At 45.8% G+C, this 23,675-nt stretch overlaps 1 protein-coding gene across 1 annotated transcript in view; it reads left to right on the top strand.

Annotated features, from left to right (window-relative positions):
- Window positions 1-23,649, top strand: part of LOC135978856 (guanylate-binding protein 1-like) — a 47,000-nt gene extending 23,351 nt beyond the window's left edge. The window contains exon 4 of the mRNA XM_065579592.1: window positions 22,653-23,649. Within this exon, the coding sequence (XP_065435664.1) occupies window positions 22,653-22,941 (289 nt within the window). The 3' untranslated portion in view covers window positions 22,942-23,649. The remainder of the gene's footprint in view (window positions 1-22,652) is intronic.
- Window positions 23,650-23,675: the final 26 nt, after the last annotated feature.

The following is a 23,675-nucleotide window of genomic DNA, read 5'->3' as shown; positions in this document are numbered from 1 at the left end:
TATGAAAACTGAAAATGGGATTTAATGGCCAGGTACCAATTTATGACCCCCACAGCTGAGAGAGAGATCTGGACAACTCTTCCTAAAGAGAAACCTGATGGGCTGGAAGACACCATCTGGATTGTTGCAGAGCTACAATTAGCCTTCGAGGCTGCAGAGGAAGGGTGCTCAGCCCCAGGACATAAGAACATGAGGCTCAGCTGGTTATCACTGCTGCTATGGGGAAGACAAGAGACTCAGACCTCTGAGAATGGATGGAGGGCATGAGAGCAATGCAGCATAATATTAACCAGCTGGAGGCAGAAAGGGAGCCCTAGATCTAGAGAGAGCAGATGGAGGGAGACAGGGCATCGGAAATGACTCGTGCTCGATTGACAGCTCTCCCATCGGAAGGACTGAGAAGATATACAGTGATGGAGGTTTGGCAGCTCAGGGACCATATGTGACAAAAGTGGGAATGTCCTGTGATATTTTTATGAACTATCTGCATGACACTGTACCTGTCCCCTCAGCATTGCAACCCCTTGGGAGAAAGGATTGATTTTCTCCCTTGGACAGGGAGATCAAGGCAGGTATCCAAGACATATGGTCACTAGTGCTGCCTGGGCAGGAATGAAGATATTGGAATGGAAGCCTTGCTGCCCCCACCTCTCTGCAGGGAAGCAGAGTAAAAGCACCGAGCGGGTGAGCAAATGGAAAAGGGGTTCGACTTAGAAAACACTATTTCACTAGGAGGGTGGTGAAGCCCTGGAATGGGTTCCCTAGGGAGGTGGTGGAATCTCCATCTTTAGAGATTTTTAAGACCTGGCTGGACAAAGCCCTGGCTGGGATGATTTAGTTGGTGTTGGTCCTGCTTTGAGCAGGAGGTTGGACTAGATGACCTCCTGAGGTCTCTTCCAACCCTAATCTTCTATGATTCTAGGGTTCAAGGACATACGGCAGCTCTCAGGGGTTGAGGGACAAAAGTGGCAGGAATAGCAGGGATGGAGCTCAGGGGAGCAGGCACAGCAAAGCCCTGGGTCCCACCAATGTGAGCTCTACCCTAAGTCTGCTTCTCTCATGCTGACCCAAAGACTTTCAGATCCTATATGCCAGATGACTAGGCTGCCTGGGGTCACTGCAGATACTGACTGAAGAGCATTGCACCCTGAAGGATAGAACAAGTTTCCTTCAGGAGTCTGGCTTGGCAGGACTTGCTACCAGGAGACGCAGAGAGGGACCAAGATTGCTGGACCCTGAAGGCCCAGCTTTCAAAGTCATGGAGACCACAGGCCTATCCCTCTGGAACTGTGTGGATACTGGTGGCCCAGCACACTAAAGGAGACTGGTTAAAGTTCAGGGAGTAGAACAGACCTTGTGAATCTGACCCTGTGAGGGGGCATTCTACCCACACAAGTTCTGGAAGGGTTAGTAGAAGCAAGAGAGGCCAATTAGCTATAGGCTGCACCTGGAGAGGAGCTAGGATGAAATGAGGCTTAACTGGAGATGAAGCTCACCTGGGCAGAAGCAGGTGGGGATTCTATAAAGCCAAGGAGCTGGCAGCAGGAAAGGAGGGTTGCAGGGAGGAAAGCTGCAGTTGTGCTCCCTGATGTAAGGGGGGAGGGTAGTAGGAGCCTGTAATAGGAGTGTAAGAAGTAGTAAGGTCTGGGAGAGTAAAGCCTTCAGCAACTACAGGAGGGGTGTGGACAGTGGTGAGCTAATTCCCTAGATGAGCCATGATGAGGCACCACCAAGCAGTGAGCAGATCTCCCTCCCCCCATTACAGACACCATACCAGGGTCAGACCTACACCTAAAGACCCCTAAGCCCAAAGTGAGAGACTATAGCTGCCAGTGAAATATTGCTGAAATACCACATCCCAGAGAAGATCAATGGACACCCAGTTCTGGTGGAATCGGGTACAGGTTTCCATCACACACTCACAGCTGTATGGCAAAAAAAAAAAAAAAAAAACTGCCTAAGGAAGAGTTTCAACTGGGTGATCCGGGTTGCAAACCAAAGTCATCTAGAGACCACAGGAATATGCAAATAATTGAGTCTAGACACTCTCTAGTTATCCTGTGAGTTCCCAGTCGCCGCATCCTCTGAGGAAGCCCCAATTTGGATTGATTTCATCCAGCAGCACAAGGCAGACCTGAGCTTCAAGAGAAGCCTTTGTATCATCAGAGAGAGAGAGTTAGCCCTGATGCCTGCAGAGCATGAAGTCCAGGTGTGCAAGCTGACTATGGACAGGAAAGTGATGTTACCCTGGAGGTCATTCCTGGACAGGTAAAGAGGAACCCAATGGAAGGGCTGGAAGACATGCTGGAATCCCCACCATCAGGCTGACATGAATTCCTATTGGCCCAGACCTTGGGCAAAAGTCTGAGAGGTAGAGTCCTGGGGAGAGCTTCCAATATGACAACAGAACCCCAAGTCATGTATCAGCCTATGGGGCTTAGTAGCGTCCACCCAGAGTTGACTGAGTATCCGGAGATAGTACCTGAAGTACTAGCAGTACTGCAAGGCACTGGGAAAAAAGGGAGTCACCAAGGTAGACTGAACATAGGAGTGAAACACCTGTGGGCGAGAGAAGCTCTCATGCAGGAGTTGGGGCTGAGGAGACTGTCACCTGGGCAGCTATGAGCAGCCTGGAACATGTTGGAAAATTACGTCATTGGCTTCTCCACAGGGGATGATGGCCTGGAGTGCACAGGGCTCAGGCTCGGGTGGGGGCAGGAGTTGTTGAAAATGTTTTCTGCCTTGGCCATCAAAATAACTGGGGCTGCTCCTTGGTACTGGGGTTGATTTAATTTTACTCAGCACCAGGTGGGCCAGCATTTCCACCTCAGCAGCCCATGCTGGGTGACTGTTTGGACACTGGGAGTGGGCAGAAGGCCACTGGCTCTTGTTAGGCCTCTCTGATTTCTTCCCATCAGGTGTGGCAGACTGGTGTTGAGAGCTCTCCTTTGATTAGTGCTTTGACCTGCCTTGCTTTGGTGCTGAGGAAGCAATGCCAGCCTTCAGAGCCAGCGGTGCAGGGCTCAGTTCGAAGGGCTGGTTGGAGGTGTGTCAGCCCTTTTGTCAGAGCCAATCTTGGGGGTCGAATGTCAACTCACCTGATCACTAGCCCAATGGGACTTTGAGGAAGCAGATCCCTTTTAAGAGCCAGCTGTCCATTCTTCTGGGTCAGATGTGCCACTCATCAGTTATTCCAGGAGAAACAACTTCTGATGACTGTCCCTCGACTGGCGAGTTCTAGATGAAGAATACTGACAGACTGAGCATTGGTCCAACATATGGCTCTCACCTAGACAGAATAAACACTGGCTATGGCTGCCAGTGTGGGGAATGAGTCCATTGCATGATGGAAAAGTCCTGTATGCTGAGAACTCTGACCCACCATTGGAAAGGCAGTAGCACCAAGCAACTAACATTTTTTAAAAAATGGGCTTTTTGTGTGTGTTTTGTTAAATACAGATTAAATTGAATTATGAAATAGGGGTAGGTAGCCTCAACGAACTAGACTAACCAGCTAAGATAAGGCAGAGGGAAAGACAGAGAGTTATGGTATGCGTAGCAGATGGGCACTGCTGAGTTTTGTCTTGATGGCACAGATGGTGTGAGAGAGCTGAGGAACGGTTGGGGCCTCTGTGTTCTTTGTGCCTTCTGGTGCAGGATGGGGGCTAGAGGCCTGCAGGGCACAGCCCAAATGGACATTGCTGGGCAAAGATTCTGATCTCATGTGCATGGGGCACACGTGCACCTTGAATGGGATTCACACGGACTAAACATCTTGAAGAGGAAGCTGCAGTCTTCACACACTGAGGAGGAGAGCAACTCCTGTGCTGTACTCTGTAACCTAGGGGAACATGCACTAAACTGCAGGTCTATGGCCCAGGAGTTCTACTCCCAGCCCTGGCCCTGACTGCCATTAAAGTTTGTGTGCACTTCATCACCCTCACTATGCACAGAGGTCTCATTCCTTGGAGGGTAATGATCGTTCATGCATTCTGTAGATAAAGACCTGAGAGCCCACACGGAGCTAAGAAAAATCACAGGGATACCCAAAGCCTGAGCTAGGTGCCTACACTCGAGTACAATGACTAGGGAGAGATAGGCACCTTAGAGTGCAACTCACAAAAGCCAGCAGGCCAGGCGGGGAGCTGCGTAAACCGGCCAATGGGAGATGCTGACAAGAGTGGTGGGTGCTAAGACCCACTCCTAAGGCCATGTTGTAGGGAGATGCCAGATTCTGCTTGAGATTTGCAGCTGGGAATCATAGAATCATAGAAATATAGGACTGGAAGGGGCCTTGAGAAGGCATCTGGTCCCATCCCTTGTGCTGAGGCAGGACTAAGTATTATCTAGACCATTCTGGACAGGTGTCTGTCTAACCCGTTCTTAAAAACCTCCAATGACAGAGATTCCACAACCTCCCTAGGCATTTTGTTCCAGTACTTAAATAGCCTTGCAGTTAGGTTGGACATTAGGAAAAACTTCCCAACCCCCTTTGCGGCAATGTAAGCCGATTACTACTTGTCCTGTTCTCAGTGGATAAGGAGAACAATTTAGCACCTTGATAACAGTTTTCAAGTACGTAAACGGCTGTTATAATGTCCCTACTCAGTCGTCTCTTCTCTGGACTAAACAAACACAATTTTTTTCAAACTTTCCACATAGGTCATGTTTTCTAGTCCTTCAATAATTTTTGTTGCTCTCCTTTGAATTTTCTCCAGTGTGTTCACATCTTTCCCAAAGTGTGATGCCCAGAACTGGATACAATACTCCAGCTGAGCCCTCTTTGGGGTGAGGTGCCTTATACTATTTTGGAAAGTATAAGTTTAAGTAGTATACTTCCCTCATAACTTAGGACATGGGAGACCTTGGTTCAAGCTCCCTCTCCACATGAGAGGGAAAAGGAATTTGAAGAGGGGTCTTCTACCTCTCAGGTGAGTTCTCTAACCACTGGGCTATGGGATATTCTGGTGTGATATTCAGTCTCTCCAGTTAAAGCTATTTCATTCCCCATATATAGTTAAAAAGCCATTAGCACAGGCAGTCTCCCACGTGCTGGGTGAGTACTGTAACTACCAGACTATGGGGTCATCCTCAACCTTGTTTAAACTCTCTTTCTCTCTGGCTCCATTGACTCTTTCAGCCACAGTCATGTGCTTGGGACAGTCACTGGCAGGGCCGGCTCCAGGCACCAGCTTCTCAAGCAGGTGCTTGGGGCGGCCGTTCCGGACAGGGGCGGCAGTTCCAGGTATTCGGCGGCAATTCGGCGGAGGGTCCGTCACTCCGCCTGGGAGTGAAGGACCTCCCGCCGAATTGCCGCCGCAGATTGCGATCGTGGCTTTTTTTAGATCGCGATCGCATCTTTTTTTTTTTTTTGGTTTTGTCTGCTTGGGGCGGCCAAAACCCTGGAGCTGGCCCTGGTCACTGGGGGCCTTCTCCAGAATAAAAAGTTGAGCATACAAGCCACAGCCTTTCGGGGGTGGCCAAAAGGTAGTGCCTAAGGGTGCTGGATGTTGGTGGCAGGTTGCTGGGGGTGTTGTGAAGGTAGTTTTGTATTGTTTTTATTGATCTTAATGTCCTCCCATTTGTTGTTAACAGTGGTAACATTTACTTGGGGACATCTTCAGGCAAGCTGTCATTATTTTATGATTTTTGTGTTTTATTTTGTGCTGAGGGATTGGTGAGAGCAGTCCATTTGTTTTTTGTTGGTGTAAATATTGCATGAATTTTTGCTGGTCTGGGAATAAAGGGAAGTGAGAGGGCCCCCTCTACCTGTGTTGTTTGTATTTTTAGTGGGTGAGTTGCGGTATTGGTGTTGGTGTGATGGGAAGATGGATCCCCATAGGGAGATGCTTATGATGGAATGAAAGGAATGGGTAAAGTTGAGTTAGTGGATTTAGAGATAACGGTTAGGATGACTCTTTGGAGGAAAGATAAGCTTCAGTGGTGGCAGAAGATACCTCAGGGGAAGTGCCTCCAGAAGATCCGCTGGGTCCTATTGTGAGAAACTAGGTGACCAAAGGGGTAGGATAATTTTGGTATTTGTTGTGAGAGTTTTTGGAAAACAAATACCTGATTAGTTGTGAGAATTCTATTGTGACATGCCATTCAGGCCTGGCAGTATTGCCAAGACCTCACTAGGTGCTGATGCAGGCCCTGATTTGGTACAGGTTCTCCCACTGGGTAACCGGCAACCCATCAATCTCATGCAGGATGAAGGAGTGGTGCTGTAGCTATGATTTTTTTTTCATCATCCTTGCAGTGTTCGACATGACCAACACATGAGCATCTGTCTGTGTTTGCTCTGTTAGTTATTTTGAAGAGTTTGCCATGTTCTTTGTGGATAAGACAGATCAGCTCTGGGCTGAGTTCCTTGGTTGTCCTGGTGGTGAGAGACGTGGATCCTGATGGAGTATTTCCCCTTGGCTGGGTTTAATTTAGTCTCTGACAAGGATCTCTCTGGTCTAGGCTCTCTGAGGCCTACCGCCTGCAGTCCCAATTCCTGCCCACTGTGGTTACTTACAGCAAGTGCCAGGGCAGTGATGCTATGGTTGACAGCCACTGTCAATGCATTACTTAGCAAGAGGAGGGTGACAACCATTTTGAAATATATGAGGTCCTCCCACTCCTTAGGAAATCATCTCTTGATGCTAGGGTATTTGCCACTTATCACACCATCTCAAATCTCCCTTCTTAAGGAAGGTGATTGAAAAAGTTGTGATTCTTCAATTCCAGAGGCATCTGGATGCAAGTGTCATTCTGCATAGATTCTGACCTCCTGAGGGTCTAGAATGATCTCCTGCTTATGTTAGATCAAGGCCAGCAAGCTATTCGGGTTATGCTGGACCTATCACTTCTCTTGATAAAGTTGATCATGCATTATTACGTCGGTTACTGTGGGATACTTCTAATGTGTGTAGGACTGTTCATCGGTGGTTGCATTCTGACCTGGAAGATCACAGTCGATGGGTGGTGATGGGGAACTGTTCCTCATTGCCTGAAATTTAGCATCCTTCAGGAGCTGATCCTATCATCCACGTTATTGCTAGTTGGAGGGTGTCACACTGTCTGGAGTGGCTCATGACTGTGAGTGCCCTATCTCAGGGCAGACTGTCAGAAAACACAAAGACACCCTAAACTGGTGTTGTGTTCTATAATTAGATTTCACCAAGCCAGTGACATATGTGAACTCCTGGATTACTATACCAGTCTTACCATGGAGTCACAGACAGTCCCCTTAGACTCTCCAGTCTATCTTGCCACCCAGACAAACTGGACTTAGTGATAAAACGTCCCTTAAATAAAATATCACATCACATTTAGATTTCTTCCAGTCACAAGAGACCAGTCACTTACCGCAGATCAATTGGTACTCTAGCTCTTACACCAAAGACAATGCTGGTAGCCGATGCTATAGTAAACTAACTGTAACCCTTCTGCCAGGCCTAGTTGACAGCAGCAAAGGCCAGGTTCAATAATGGAATGCAAAACCAGCTTGAGCCCCCACCCAGTGACCTGGGAAAATCTTACACACACCCCTGGGTGCCTCAAAGAGGCAATACTTCCCCTCTCGCAAGCACAGAGTCTTGGTGTAGCAGAAAATTTTTAATAACATGAGGTAAATTACATCAGCATTAAATTGGGAAAACACCACACTAGGGTTCAAAGACCAAACCACAAGCAAAGACCCACCCCAACAAATTCAGCCAAGTCCTTTTTCATTTCGTTCTTGAGTCCAACAACCCCAAATCACCCAAAATCCCAAAAGTCCAGCAACCCAAATGTCTCTGTCCCTGGTCAATGCAGCCCCAGAGTTCCAAAGTTTACCTGCAGCACTTTTACCTCCCTGGGTGGAAATGGGGGAGGCGGGGTGTTAAGGGGCACCTTACGTGGTCTGAGGTCAACTGCCCTGCCTCTCCATGGGGTTCTGCTGCAGCCTTCACCGTAAGCTGCTCCATGCCACCAGACACTCCATGAGCTGCTCCAGCCGTTCCACGAACTGCTTCACTCTGCCAGCCACTCCGCTCCACCCCACCCCCCATCCCACAAACTGCACCACTCTGCCAGCCACTTAGCAATAGATCTTCAGACACCCCCACTAGGTAGCATAGCACTCCGTGATTTTTTTTTAGCTCTTTAGTGATTTCAGCTTATAGTAGCCAATGGTGCAATGGTGCACCATTGGCCCAACATGAAGTCAGCTCAGCAGTCTGCAACTAGATTCCTAATAGAATCAAAATTAGCTCTGATATTCAACAGTGGAGAGAGAAGGAGGTGCAATGGTGTTTCAGGCCCACACCACCAGATACATATACCTGTCCCCAATCTCTCTCAATTTACTGGGTTTTGGAACCCACACCCCTTGTCTAGCGAGTGCTATTTAGTTAATGGTGAGTCCCTCTGTCATACAACAGTTCCACTAGCCTTGATTCACATAATCAGGGTAACAACACTTTATTCTTCCTGCCCCAGTAACAGAGAAACTGGGGATCCCACAGCAGCCAAAGTAACCACTTTGAGCTGCTGTGGGCTCATGCTAGGCGGGTGGGTCTGTCTAACATAAGAACATAAGAACATAAGGAAGGCCGTACCGGGTCAGACCAAAGGTCCATCTAGCCCAGTATCCTGTCTACCGACAGTGGCCAATGCCAGGTGCCCCAGAGGGAGTGAACCTAACAGGCAATGATCAAGTGATCTCTCTCCTGCCATCCATCTCCATCCTCTGACAGACAGAGGCTAGGGACACCATTCCTTACCTGTCCTGGCTAATAGCCATTAATGGACTTAACCACCATGAATTTATCCAGTTCTCTTTTAAACTCTGTTATAGTCCTAGCCTTCACAACCTTCTCAAGTAAGGAGTTCCACAAGTTGACTGTGCACTGCGTGAAGAAGAACTTCCTTGTATTTGTTTTAAATCTGCTGCCTATTAATTTCATTTGATGACCCCTAGTTCTTGTATTATGGGAATAAGTAAATAACTTTTCCTTATCCACTTTCTTCACATCACTCATGATTTTATATACCTCTATCATATCCCCCCTTAGTCTCCTCTTTTCCAAGCTGAAGAGTCCTAGCCTCTTTAATCTCTCCTCATATGGGACCCGTTCCAAACCCTTAATCATTTTAGTTGCCCTTTTCTGAATCTTTTCTAGTGCCAGTATATCTTTTTTGAGATGAGGAGACCACATCTGTACGCAGTATTCGAGATGAGGGCATACCATCGATTTATATAAGGGCAATAATATATTCTCAGTCTTATTCTCTATCCCTCTATTCCTAACATCCTGTTTGCTTTTTTGACCGCCTCTGCACACTGCGTGGACATTTTCAGAGAACTATCCACGATGACTCCAAGATCTTTTTCCTGACTTTTTGTATCTAAATTAACCCCCATCATATTGTATGTATAGTTGGGGTTATTTTTTCCAATGTGCATTACTTTACATTTATCCACATTAAATTTCATTTGCCACTGTGTTGCCCAATCACTTAGTTTTGTGAGAACTTTTTGAAGTTCTTCACAGTCTGCTTTGGACTTAACTATCTTTAGCAATTTAGTATCATCTGCAAACTTTGCCACCTCACTGTTTACCCCTTTCTCCAGATCATTTATGAATAAGTTGAATAGGATCGGTCCGAGGACTGACCCTTGGGGAACACCACTAGTTACCCCTCTCCATTCTGAGAATTTACCATTTATTCCTACCCTTTGTTCCCTTTTAACCAGTCTTTTAACCAGTTCTCAATCCATGAAAGGACCTTCCCTTTTATCCCATGGCAGCTTAATTTACATAAGAGCCTTTGGTGAGGGACCTTGTCAAAGGCTTTCTGGAAATCTAAGTACACTATGTCCACTGGATCCCCCTTGTCCACATGTTTGTTGACCCCTTCAAAGAATTCTAATAGATTAGTAAGACACGATTTCCCTTTACAGAAACCATGTTGACTATTGCTCAACAGTTTATGTTTTTCTATGTGTCGGACAATTTTATTCTTAACTATTGTTTTGACTAATTTGCCCGGTACAGACGTTAGACTTACCGGTCTGTAATTGCCGGGATCACCTCTAGAGCCCTTTTTAAATATTGGCATTACATTAGCTAACTTCCAGTCATTGGGTACAGAAGCCGATTTAAAGGACAGGTTACAAACCTTAGTTAACAGTTCCGCAACTTCACATTTGAGTTCTTTCAGAACTCTTGGGTGAATGCCATCTGGTCCCGGTGACTTGTTAATGTTAAGTTTATCAATTAATTCCAAAACCTCCTCTCGTGACACTTCAATCCATGACAGTTCCTCAGATTTGTCACCTACAAAAGCCAGCTCAGGTTTGGGAATCTCCCTAACATCCTCAGCCGTGAAGACTGAAGCAAAGAATCCATTTAGTTTCTCGGCAATGACTTTATCGTCTTTAAGCGCTCCTTTTGTACCTCGATCATCAAGGGGCCCCACTGGTTGTTTAGCAGGCTTTCTGCTTCCGATGTACTTAAAGAACATTTTGTTATTACCTTTGGAGTTTTTGGCTAGCCGTTCTTCAAACTCCTCTTTGGCTTTTCTTATTACATTCTTGCGCTTAATTTGGCAGCGTTTATGCTCCTTTCTATTTGCCTCACTAGGATTTGACTTCCACTTTTTAAAGGAAGTCTTTTTATCTCTCACTGCTTCTTTTACATGGTTGTTAAGCCACGGTGGCTCTTTTTGAATTCTTTTACTGTGTTTCTTAATTTGGGGTATACATTGAAGTTGGGCCTCTATTATGGTGTCTTTAAAAAGCGCCCATGCAGCTTGCAGGGATTTCACTTTAGTCACTGCACCTTTTAACTTCTGTTTAACTAACCCCCTCATTTTTGCATAGTTCCCCCTTTTGAAATTAAATGCCACAGTGTTGGGCTGTTGAGATGGTCTTCCCACCACAGGGATGTTGAACGCTATTGTATTATGGTCACTATTTCCAAGCGGTCCTGCTATAGTTAGCTCTTGGACCAGCTCCTGTGCTCCACTCAGGACTAAATCTAGAGTTGCCTCTCCCCTTGTGGGTTCCCGTACCAGCCGCTCCATGAAGCAGTCATTTAAAGTATGGAGAAATTTTATCTCTGCATTTCGTCCTGAAGTGAAATGTTCCCAGTCAATATGGGGATAATTGAAATCCCCTACTATTATTGAGTTCTTAATTTTGATAGCCCTTCTAATTTCCCTTAGCATTTCATCATCACTATCACAGTCCCGGTCAGGTGGTCGATAATAGATCCCTAATGTTATATTCTTATTAGAGCATGAAATTTCTATCCATAGAGATTCTATGGAACATGCAGATTTGCTTAAGATTTTTACTTCATTTGATTCTACATTTTCTTTCACATATAGTGCCACTCCCCCCCCTGCACGACCTGTTCTGTCTTTCCGATATATTTTGTACCCCGGAATGATTGTGTCCCATCGATTGCTCTCAGTCCACCAGGTTTCTGTGATGCCTATTATATCAATATCCTCCTTTATCACAAGGCACTCTAGTTCACCCATCTTATTATTTAGACTTCTAGCATTTGTGTACAAGCACTTTAAAAACTTGTCACTGTTTATATGTCTGCCCTTTTCTGATGTATCAGATTCTTTTTTATGTGAATGTTTATCATCTGATCTGGCCCCTACTTTATCCTCTTCCATCCTCTGCTCCTGACTATAACCTGGAGATTCTCTATCATTAGACTCTCCCCTAAGAGAAGTCTCTGTCCGATCCACATGCTCCTCTGCAGCAGTCGGCTTTCCCCCATCTCCTAGTTTAAAAACTGCTCTACAACCTTTTTAATGTTTAGTGCCAGCAGTCTGGTTCCACTTTAGTTTAGGTGGAGCCCATCCTTCCTGTATAGGCTCCCCCCATTCCAGAAGTTTCCCCACTTCCTAATGAATGTAAACCCCTCCTCTCTACACCATCGTCTCATCCACGCATTGAGACTCTGAAACTCTGCCTGCCTACCTGGCCCTGCGCGTGGAACTGGGAGCATTTCTGAGAATGCCACCATATGCAAACAAGATCAGCCCCTGAAGTTCTTTTGCACAACTCGCCACAATTTACCACCAGATTTCAGTGTAGAGCTCATCTTGACTCTGCTTTCATAACTAACAGTTTATTAGATACAAAAAGAAAATGAGGGTTAATGAGAGGTTAAATCCGATAAAATATATGCACAGGTGAGTCACAGTTTGTAATTCCAAATGGTGGCAGTGATGTAATAAACTGCCAGTTTTCCAAGAGTCTTTTCATGGTACCCACATTGTCTCTGGGGCAGGGACATCCTTAGGATTCATGGGGCCTTATGCAGTATTGTTAAACTGGTGCTCCTATGCCCAATGGCAGCCCGGGCTCGCATGTATATTTTATATATGGGAGGTCTTTTGAAGGATTTATTTTAAAAACTGTATGTCTGAAGATCCAAGCATTTAAGTCTAAAGATGAATACTCAGATTGTGCATCTAAAAATCTATGCAAGGATTTTTTAGAGATGTGATTTTATAATCTTCAGCAACACACTAATGAAATATTTTTAAAGCAAATTTTAAACTAAGGTCCTGTAGACTAACATGTTCTTGAGTAAATGTTTAAAATGAAATAGACACGAGTTAAGAGGCAAGGTAATGTACATCTGGGGTCAGGCTTGGATTATGGGGGTTTACAGGTATCATTTGCAAGGATGTAAAGATACATACATATCGCATAACCTGCAAAGACCCAGATTGGGGTGCAAGAGTTTTTAAAGTGTCAGTGGATAAGTGGGCTCAGGTACGCCACCCATGGAATGAATAAGGAGTCCAAGTCAGTTTCGGTGTAGCAGATAAGTACATGGGTGGGGTGCGTCCCTTGGTCTGTCAGGGAAGGAAGTGGGTTATTTCCCTGGACGGCGGTCTCGGTTACTCAGTGATGCACAACTGTTCTTGTCAGTAAATTCAGAAACTGACAGTATATACCTGGGCGTTGGCAAATGCCTTTTAAATGGCTTCATTACCACTTGAATGGCTCTTTAACACTTTCAGTGGTGTGCTAATAGGGCTAGCAGGCTGGAAGGCTTTTTCACTTTTAAGTACTAGATCCCTTCTGGAGGAAGATTCTCCAGGCTGCAGCAGCTAGCTTTGGTGGGAGCCTGCAGGAAGGGTTAGAATAGGGATAGGAAGAGGCGGGGGTGGACACTAAGGTGCCCCGAATTTTTGGGACACCAGGGGTGCCCCGAATTTTTGGGTGCCCTAAGCAGCTGTGTAGGCTTAAGGATGGCCCTGCTCTGGGGATCTCCACTTTGCATCTGGTACTCTTCCCTATAAGAGTCCAAACCATTCAGAGATGAAGGATCTTTCCTTGAATCCATACCTATAGCTTCTTCTCACAGCAATCAAGCTGCCAGTGTCCCTACCCATGTGGGTTTTTCCTTTGACAGAAAGTGAGGAATGCTTTCTGAGTCTTTGACCTCCGTTCATCACACACAATGACCACTTGATTTGAAATTAGCACTTTTCTGTTAAAGTTCTTCATTTGCATTCCACAAGGCTTCTTTCTCATTTGATGGGTTATTTAATTACAGGGGTATACACAATGTTAATGTTTGCTACTACTTTATAACAGGATCCAGATAAGTGAAAACAATGCAAGTAGCAACCCACAAGTTTTCATACAGTTTAAATACCAAATACACTCATACATTTAACACATGATCTATATAATATACAAGTGAATTGTCCCGGGGCTCTGACATGAGTTGGCACCTGGCCTGCCAATATCACAGAGGCATCAGAGCCATCTTGCCCTCAGCCTTGGGCAGACAGAAGTGTGGTTGTTGGACAGAGACCATTTTTATGAGATGACTCACTCCTCCTTGATGTCTGCTTTGACTGAAGGGGCTCGTACAGACTAGAGATAAAAAACTTGCATCATTTTTGACCACGCCCTATCCATGGAAAGCTGTGTGTTGGACATGCTTCAGGAGTGTGGATTCCAGCTACACAATGTGCATTGGTGTGCCTGTATTTATCCTGTGACAACCTGGCAACAGCAGCACATGCCCTCATGATCTCAAGGCTCAATGTTGGTACTTCCCTCTTCATGGGGTATGAAGGAGATCACTCACTGCAGGTGCCCACTTGTGGGTAGGCATGGGCTTAGAAGGCTCTCTTCTTTCCTGATGCTCCCTGTTGACAGCAAATCCAGCCCTGCAGTGCTTCAGCCCCCCAGTCAGGTCACACATTTCTGCCCATCCCTTTCAGGGTATATAAACAGTCCAGCAATGGAGTAGCTCTGTTGGTTAGGTGAGGGGTTCCATATCTCCCCAGTGTCAAGGTCTTGAGCCTTCTGTCGTCAGATCCTTCTTTCCTCCAAATTCCCCTTTTCAGGGGTGGGCTTTCTGCACCCCCTAGAGGTTAGCAGAGGAATCGAGGACCGCCCTCTCCACTGGCTTCTGAATCAGGGCCCAATGGTTGGCATCTAAGTCCTGCACCCCAATGAGACTGCTGCCTCATTTCCTCCCAGTGCCCCCTTTCCTAATAGATAAAGTACAATGTCAAATAACTGAAACCAAAGGTGTGACCCTAGGGAACTCTGTATTCACCCTCTACACAAAACCGCAATAATATTTGTACAAAATATACTTTGTGAGATATCATATAAAAGCTAATGACATGCTGGTTATTAATATCAGTGTAAAATGCACATCAACCTTATAAGGGAAGTAATGAATTCCCTCAGGGTGATGTTACTAGGACATATTTAAGACAAAGACAGCTTAGCCTAGGTAGAAGTGCTAAACAGGTCTGTCCTAGGCCTGGTCTACACTGGAAAATTAGTTTGGTTTAACTATGTCAGTCAGGGATGTAAAAAATTCATACCCCTAAGCAGCATAGTTAAACCAACCCAAGTCCTTGTGTGGACAGCACTAGGTCGACAGAAACATTCTTTCATTGACCTAACTACTGCCTGTCCAGGAGATGGATTACCTGGAAGAGAGAGCCCCACCCATTGGCATAGGTAGTGTCTACACTGAAGTGCCACAGCGACACAGCTGTGCTGCTGTGGGGTTTTAAGTGTAGACAAACCCCTAGTTCTAGGAATGTGAGTTTACCTCATTTTACATATTAGCAGTAAATGAAGCTATAAAGCTAAACCAGAGGGGGTTATACTAATCCTGAACTTGAGAAACAGAGAATTAACAGGGCTCCTGCCTCCCAGAGAGACAAAGGAAACCTTCCTGACTTGTAAAACAAAGAAATCCCTTTGGGAATATAAGGAACAGAGAGAAACTCCATGTTTATCCCTCACATTAAGAAGACAAAGAAACTAAGTGATTTGATCTCTGTAATGGCTCCTGTCCAGACTGGCCACTGAAATGCAGAAAGGAGATTGGCGCTGATGAGAAACCACTTTGAACAAAGCCTGTATCTTGCTAGATTAAATTTTAGACTTTTAGATGCATGTTTTCACTCTCATTTGCTTGTAGCCATTGTGACATTCACCAGGGTATAATCTAGACTGTTAGACAACTGTGTCCCCTTAATTCTCCAATCTGGGGTGCACCCCTGGCCCACTGACACTAGCCTACAGATATATATACAGAGGGCTATTCCCAGCCACTCAGGAATTGCGTACAGGGCAACACCAGCAATTTCCCAGTCCCACCCTTGTATCCCATTAATGTACCTTCTTGTACTGTCCAGCTCTCTACTGGGCAATACAAGCTCATATTTTATCAAAGAAAATGATTATGCACCAGCCTTGTTGTCCCAGATTGAGTTTCCCCCACACTTCAATACAAAACACACTGGTTTAGATAAAACAATAAAACAAGTTTATTAACTACAAAAGGATAGATTTTAAGTGGTTACAAGTGATAAGGCATAAAAGTCAGAATTGATTACAAAAGAAAATAACAAGATAAAACCACTAGCTAATTCCTAAACTTTTGCAAGCTAGATCAGATTCAAACATTTTTCTCACCCCACCAGATGCTGCAGGCAGTTCATAGTTCTCAGTTCACACACTGAATTTTCTTTCAGCCTGGGACCCCTCCCTCAGTTGAGAGTCCTTAGGTATTTATTGATGTCCTGAGTAGAGAGGCGGGAGGTGAAGAGGTGAGAAGAGGCAGCTAGAGACATTTTCCCCCTCTTCTTATTCTCCAACCCCTTGTGCTGGAAAAATCCTTGTGGGGTCATGAGAGCAGGTAGTTCCATTGTGTATGTGAGCTCCAAACTGTCCTTTGGATGAGTTGTAAATTTCTTGCTTACACCCCCTCCCCCATTGTTGAATGTCCAATTAAGCGGGTAATGGCACGTTAGCACTTTGCTGGCTTGCTAGTATGTCTTTGTCTCTGAGAAATTGACTTGTGGTTGTTACCCAGAATTACAACATATTTCAGTAACAATCATATAGTAAAATCTCGTGACTCTACACACACCTTAATAGGACAGTGATGAGTTTTCAAATGATCCCTCACAAGGCATACTTTGTACAAAGTATGTCCTAACCATATAAAAGTGGTGAACATGGGTATAGGGTGTCACAGCCATTTCTACCTTTCTTTTTTTACTTGGTATCACTTAAACCAGCTCTTCTGTTAACAAATTTGTTCTACTTTTACTTTACACCAATGCAGTGCTGTGTTTGAAGGGAAGGGTGTATTCACCCCTGTTAAATTAACAAGCTGTGATATACTGACTCTTTAACAGAGCAGAAAACTCAATATCTTCTGTGAACACACCGTGTTAGGGGCCAGGCATTGCAGAGAAACATCTCTGAGGAGCTCAGGGGCTGGAGTCTGCCTGGAGAGCCTTGAGGAGTTTGCTGATGAAGCAGACAGGCCAGTGTGGCAGGCAGGACCACTCGAGCACAAAGCAGCTGCTTAACCCCTTCCTTACTGGTGCAGGGTTAGTGTAGCCCATCAGAGAGGTTATCAGCAAGGCTGATCCACCGCTTGCAGCTAGTTCACATGCAGCAGCACAGTTTCTCATGGGACTGTTAGGATCATATTCAGCCCCCTTTGTGTGCTTTGCACTGGCTGCCTGTTAAGTGGTGGATTCAATGTAAATGAGTTTTAATGGTTTGTTAACCTTTGAATGGGTCTGGCCCGGACTCTATCTGAGACCCCATCCTGGAGCCTCCATCTGATGGGCGCCTGTGCTCACATACCACCCAGTGTTCAAGGGTTCCACCGTCATGGCTGAAGTCTGCAGGCAATCAAGTGTTTGCCATGGTGAAAGGCATGAGATTTGCTTCCTCTTGAAATCCAGCTCAGTCCATCTCTCTCCACTTTTAAAACATGTCCACACATTTATTTCTGGTAGAAGTGTTTTTAAATTACTGCCACAGTCCTGTTTTATTGTTTTTGTTTGTTTGTCTAACTTGGTAATTTTGTTGAGGGTCAGGAAGAACTTAGGAGTGAGCAAAATACAGGGAAGCAGGAGATGAAGGGGAAGCAGACACCTCAGAGAGCGCAGAGCCCCAGCTGGCACCAGGACGCCCACATGCACAAACAGTGGATGAGAGGATCATCCTGTTTCAGAGGAGGGGGCAGCGTGCTGGGCAGCAAACTCCTCAATGTTCTTCTTTGACCCCCCAAGAGTGAGAGATGTGAATGAGAACCTAAGGGCCTGGATGAGTTTTGTTGGTTTGGATTTGGAGGAGAGGCCAGATATTAGAAATGTTATGTAGGACATAGCAGCAAGATTTTAACATGGCCTGGATATATGAGTCTAGAGAGGACTGAGTGAAAGATAAGGCACAGGTTACATAGACCTGAATGACTGGGAAGGTGGTGCTATTGTCCATAGTGACAGAGAATGAGGAGGGAGGGAAGGGCCTGGAGGGAAAGACTGAGTACTCCACTCTGACTGTTGAGTGTGAGTTGAGACTGGATATCCACACTAGAGGTCAGAGAGACAGGCTGAGATTTTAGTTGAGACAGAGGGAGATGGGTCTGAAGCACAGCAGCGAACCTATGAATCACCAGCATAAAGATGATAGCTAAAGTCATGTGTTCAGAAAAGATCACCCAGAGATAGGATGTAGAGGGAGAAGAGGGGCAAGGATGGGGCCTGCAACCCCCACCAAAAACTAGAGGAATGATGAGGTGGATTCACTGAACAAAACTTGAAAGTGTGATAGAGATGTAGGAAGAGACATGTGAGAGGACAGAGGCCTGGTCTACACTCAGAAGTTCCGTTAATTTAATTAAAAATGGCTTAAAACAATTTATATAAACCAGGGCAAACTCCTGCGTGGACACTCCTATATTGATTTAAAACTGTCTTGTATAAGTTTAAATCAATTTGAGTGTCTACTTTCACTAGTTTAACTAAACTAGTTTAAAAACGTGCATTTAGTTAAACCAGTGCAACATTTTGTGTAGCGCTGGCAAGAGTCTTGAAAGCGGAGAAAAGACAAGATTTCAAGAAGCATATGGTTTATAGTATTGAAGGCAGCTGATAGGTTGAGGAGGATGAGGGTGTAGCAGAGGCCCTGAAGGGATCACTAGAAATCTTAGGCCTGGTCTACACTAGGAAATTAGGCAAGTATAATTGTGTGAAAAATCCACACCCCTGAGCGACACAGTTAAACCAACCTAATCCCCAGTGTAGAAAGCACTAGGTTGACAGGAGAAGGCCTCCTGTTTGCGTAGGTAGTGTATTCACTGAAGTGCTATAGCAGTGCCGCTGTAGTGGTTTATGTGCAGACATAGCCTTAATGAGAGTCATAGGCACTGAATCCGTGGGCGCTCCGGGGCTGGAGCACCAACAGGGGAAAATTAGCAGGTGCTCAGCACCCACCGGCAGCCAAGCTCCCCCTTCTGCCCCCACTCACACAGCGCCTCTCGGCCACTGGCGGCCCTGCTAACCAACTCTTCCCACCTCCCTCCCAGCGTCTCCAGGATGCTCTAGGAGGGAGGGGGAGGAGCAGGGACGGGTCGTGCTTGGGGGAGGAAGCTGGGAAGAGGTGGGGCAGGAGCAGGATGAGATGAAGCTGGGGCAGGGACTTGGGGGAAGGAGTGGAATGGGGGTGGGGCAGAGGCTTGGAGGAAAGTGTAGACTGGGGACAGGTCCAGGGGTGGAGGGGGAGTGTTGAGTACCCCCCAGCTAAAGGGGAAGTCGGTGCCTATGGTGAGAGGGATTTCAATGGAGAACAGGGGGTAGAAAGCAGAGAGGAGGGATCTAGAATGGAACTGGAGGAAAGGAATTCTAGACAGCAGGCACAAACGGTGCCATTGATGTGTTTGGAGATGATGAGAGATTGGGAATGAGGGCAATGTGGGATCGAAGGTGGCCTTTGTTAAGATGGGAAAGACCAGAGCATGCTTTCACTGGGAAGAGAAGAAACCTAATGGGAGTGAGAGGTTGAGGAAAAGAGTGTAAAGGGGGATAAGAATAGGTTGAGGGAGGTTACAAGATAGGAGGGAGGGGGTCACTGAGGGATATTTGATGGACTGATGGAGGATATATCATGTGATGAACCTTTGTATCCTGTAGTTATATACTTTTTAAAACATTTATCAGTGCAACATTGCATGGAACCACAAAGGTCTGAATTGCAAACAGAAATAATCAGAACATGCTTTTAATTTTCTAAGGAGATGTGACAGGGTTGACTCTGAGTACCTCCAGGCACGGCGCAGTGGTTCTCTCACCTTCTTGTGGCTGGGCATGGCGTAGCATTCTCTCCTCATCAGGCATCTGCCAACAGTCCCTCTGATGGGCTGCCTCTTCCTGTGATATGCCCCTCCGGTCAGGTCACTTTAAACTCTCCCCTTAGAATAATTCAACCATAAAGTTAGAAGGGACTTCAGTGGTCATCTAGTCTAATCTCCTGCAAAGATGCAGGATTTGTTGACTTAAACCATCCAGGACAGATGGGTCCAGCCTTCTTTTGAAAGCATCCAGTGAAGGAGCTTCCACAACCTCCCCAGGCAGTCTGCTCCATTGTCCTACCATTCTTTAGAGTTAGCAAGCTTTTCCTGAGATTTCATCTAAATCTGCTGTGTTGTAGTTTGAACCCATTGCCTCTTGTCCTGCCCTCTGTTGCAAGACAGAGCAACTTTTCTCCATCTTTCTTATGGCAGCTGTAGAGGAAAAATTGACCAAGCCTAAGCTTTGGCCTAAATAGCTGAATAAATGGCCATGAGACAAAAGTGGCCATGGGAAGTGGAAAATGTTGAGCAGTGGAAATTTTAAGCAACCATTTAAGTAACTGCCTTAGCTAGAAAAATGTAACCACATCGGTAGTGTTAGAAAGGCTGTTAAACTGCAAAAGGAACACTTGTGAATAACAGGAAAGCTTGCTAGAAGTACACCCGTGAATAACAGGAAAAGCTTGTTTTGCTATTCTCCCTTATAAGGAAACCTGTTTTGATGTATTACATGTAACCGTTTGTGGGTTTAAGCTATATAAGCATTCAGTGTGCCGTGCTTGGGGTGGCAGTTTTTCTGGCTGTCACCCCTGCATGCAGGCTTTCAATAAAGTGGCCTCAGGCTGATCTGAACTAAACACAACGCATGGTCATTTTTCCACCACACAGCCTTTCAAGTACTTAAAGGTGGTTATCACGTCATCCTTTAATCCCCTCTTTTTCAACTAAACACAGTTCCTTCAGCCTTTGTTCAGATGGTTTGCATTCCATCCCTTCGATCATCTTTGTCGCTTGCCTCTGGATCCTTTCCAGTTTCTCTACAGCCTTTTTATACAGCAGTGACCAAAATTGGACACACTACTCCAGCTGAGGCCTCACCAGTGCCAAGTAGACTGGTACTATCACCTCCCCTGACTTGCATGCTGGGTCTCTGTTAATGTAACCTAAAATTGTGTTTCTTCTTTTTGCAACAGCATCATATGGCTGACTCAGGTTGAGGTTGTGATCCACCACAACTCCTAGATGCTTCTCAAGAGTGCTGCTGCCAAGCCAGTTATTCTCCATTCTGTATTTGTACATTTGGTTTTTCTTCCCTAAGTGTAGCACCTTCCATTTGTCTTTGCTGAATTTCATTTTGTTGACTATAGCCCAGTTCTCCATTTTATCAAGATCCCTCTGTATTTTAGCTCTATTCTTCATGGTGTTGTCAACCCCCCTCTAGTTTGTGTCATCTTCAAATTTGATCAGTATGCTCTCTATACCTACATCCAGTTCATTAATAAAGATGTTAAACAAAACTGGAGCCAGAACGAATCCCTATGGATCCCCACTTGTGACCTCCCTCCAATCTGACATCATTCCATGATGGCATCCTTCCAGGGCAGCCAGTGAACAGAAACAAGGGGAATTAACACAAATACATCTTTCCAAAGTTGGGTCCAAGGCTCTCTTCCTGTCAGGCTGTGGCCCTAAACTGAGTTCACAGGCAATAGAGGAGAGTTGTTCTCTTTCTAGAAGAATCAGCATCTGGCCTCCCTTCCCTCATCAGGCACAGGTCATCTTGACAGCTCCAGCTTCAGTCAGACAGCCTCTCTCCAAGAACTGAGGTTTTCTCTGCTCCCTAGTTCTTTCTCTTCAGCTCTCCCTCCAATCCTGATATCCCTCACAGGTGTGATGGTGCAGAACCACCTGAGCCCGCATTAGCCCTTTAACTCTGTGTTTCTCAGTGTGGTGTTTGCAAAGCCCATCACAGAAGGGAAGATGTTAAATGACTTGCCCACATCAAGACTGTTTTGAAGACCTGCTGGACAGTTATCTGTATTGGGGCTGTGATGGGATATTGCCCTTTGGGGGCAGATTTATTTCTATGTAAAATAAATATTGAAAACTGGCTGGTGGGACCTAGTCAAATAAGGGGAGAAGCTGGGATCCATTTCCTGGCTCAGTCTCAGAGTCCTCTCTTCCATCACTAACCAGATCCAGGACAGTTGTGAGGCACTGACCCCAGCAGAGGAGTGTTGGAGACCTGCTGTTCAGGTAACACAGCAGTGGGGTGTCTACTGGCCACAGCTAAGGTCAAAAAGAAGTCTAGGTGATGCTGGAAATACCCCTCTTTATTCAAAGCAAACAAGTCAAGCAATAAACTGAGTATCCATGTCCGAGTTGGGTATGGGCAGGGGTGAGCTCCAGGGGTGAAGTAACATCTAGGGGAAATCCTGGCCCCAGTGACGTCAATGTCAAAACTCCCACTCATGTCAAAGGGGCCAGGATTTCACTCCTAGTTCATAGTTGGGATTAATGTTCCATCAGGGAGTCCTAATCAGTCTCTCCCACTCTCTGAATAGTCAAACAATCTGTGACGGAGCTTTCCCTTCCCTCAGGAAGCCCCTTGTCTCACTAGATGGTCGTGAGATTTCCCAGCTCCCTCTATGTCTTTAGGGGTGGGTCATCTTGTGTCTTCAGGATAGATCATTAATGCCTTTCTGACCTGGCCTGGATGCAGTGTGGGGTTTGTATATGCCACCACAGGGCCCAGGTAGTAGGGGGGGAAGAGGAGTGTGTGTGTGTTGCAGCTGCCACAGGTGCCCAGTCTGTGAGAGGAAGGGGTGGTCATTGGTGCACAGGGAATGACAGACTTGCCCTGGCTTCATAGGAGGCCTTCCAAAGCACAGGGTGCAACACACACTCCATGCACGGCTGGGACTGGCCATGCTGCTTTACTCCTGGCCTCTGTCTCTAGCCATCCCACTTGAACCTGTCCGGATTCCTTAGCTGCCTGTTCAGCTTTGTGTCTGAGCTTTCTGAGCACATAAAGGTGAAAGCTGATAAGGGGGAGGAGGATTCTGCTCTCGACACAGAGTACATCAGCTTCTTTCCAAACTTCATCTGGACTGTGCGGGACTTCACCCTTGACCTTGAGATTGATGGGAAGGTGCTGACGGAGGATGAGTATCTGGAGAGAGCGCTGATGCTGAAGAAGGGTAAGTGCTCTGCGGGGCTCGGGACAGAACTGCTGGCAAGGGAATCAGAAGGCACGGTACAACTGGCTCTGCAAGAGGGGAGGGAGAGGTGATGGAACCACTTGAGGTTGATGGTCCTTTCACCTATACCACGTCAGGGAAAAACTATGGTTTGTATAATTGGGCTATAATAAAGATGGTTCAGTTGTGAAAGTTGAGATCCTGTATAAAAATGGTCCCCACTGAAAACTGGGCTGTGGATTGCGAAAAAATAGTTTTCATATGATGGTGTCATGAGTGTTTGAAGCTCTCACATAGGTAGACTGTGCACTGTGTTAAACCATTTCTGAACTGGTGTAATACCTTTTATCTGTATATCTGAGTAGCTGTGGCAGATGGTACACGTATATGCAATACTGATTAACTTCTTACCCAGATACCTCGTTATTTGTAAACTCAGACACCTGTGGTGAAAACTTACCAGCATTTAAAACTTCATCAATTTAAAGGGACTGAAAGAGGCATTTCAACATTCTGTAGTTAAACACCTTTTGAGATCACTTCAAAAATAAGCTTCCATATCTTTAAAATTATTGGAGCAAATTTTGTTGATAACAAGCTTGATGTTTGTATGATGACTGGTCATCAGCAAGGAGTGAATTTAGGATGTCTAGTTCTAGACACATAAGCCTTTGTAGTTTGACCTAAAGGGCCAGGTTGTTAGTTTGGAGGCAGTACATAGGAACAGAGAACATAGGTCTATGTCATCAAGTCTAGTCCTTGGCCATCTCAGGAAACCTTATCCTATAATCTGTGACAGACCAAGACCAGTGGGGTACAGGAGTCT

This window comes from Chrysemys picta, unplaced genomic scaffold (assembly GCF_011386835.1).
Source record: "Chrysemys picta bellii isolate R12L10 unplaced genomic scaffold, ASM1138683v2 scaf483, whole genome shotgun sequence".
In the NCBI taxonomy this organism is placed as follows: domain Eukaryota; kingdom Metazoa; phylum Chordata; order Testudines; family Emydidae; genus Chrysemys; species Chrysemys picta.
This window is presented reverse-complemented; position numbering and strand designations above follow the sequence as displayed.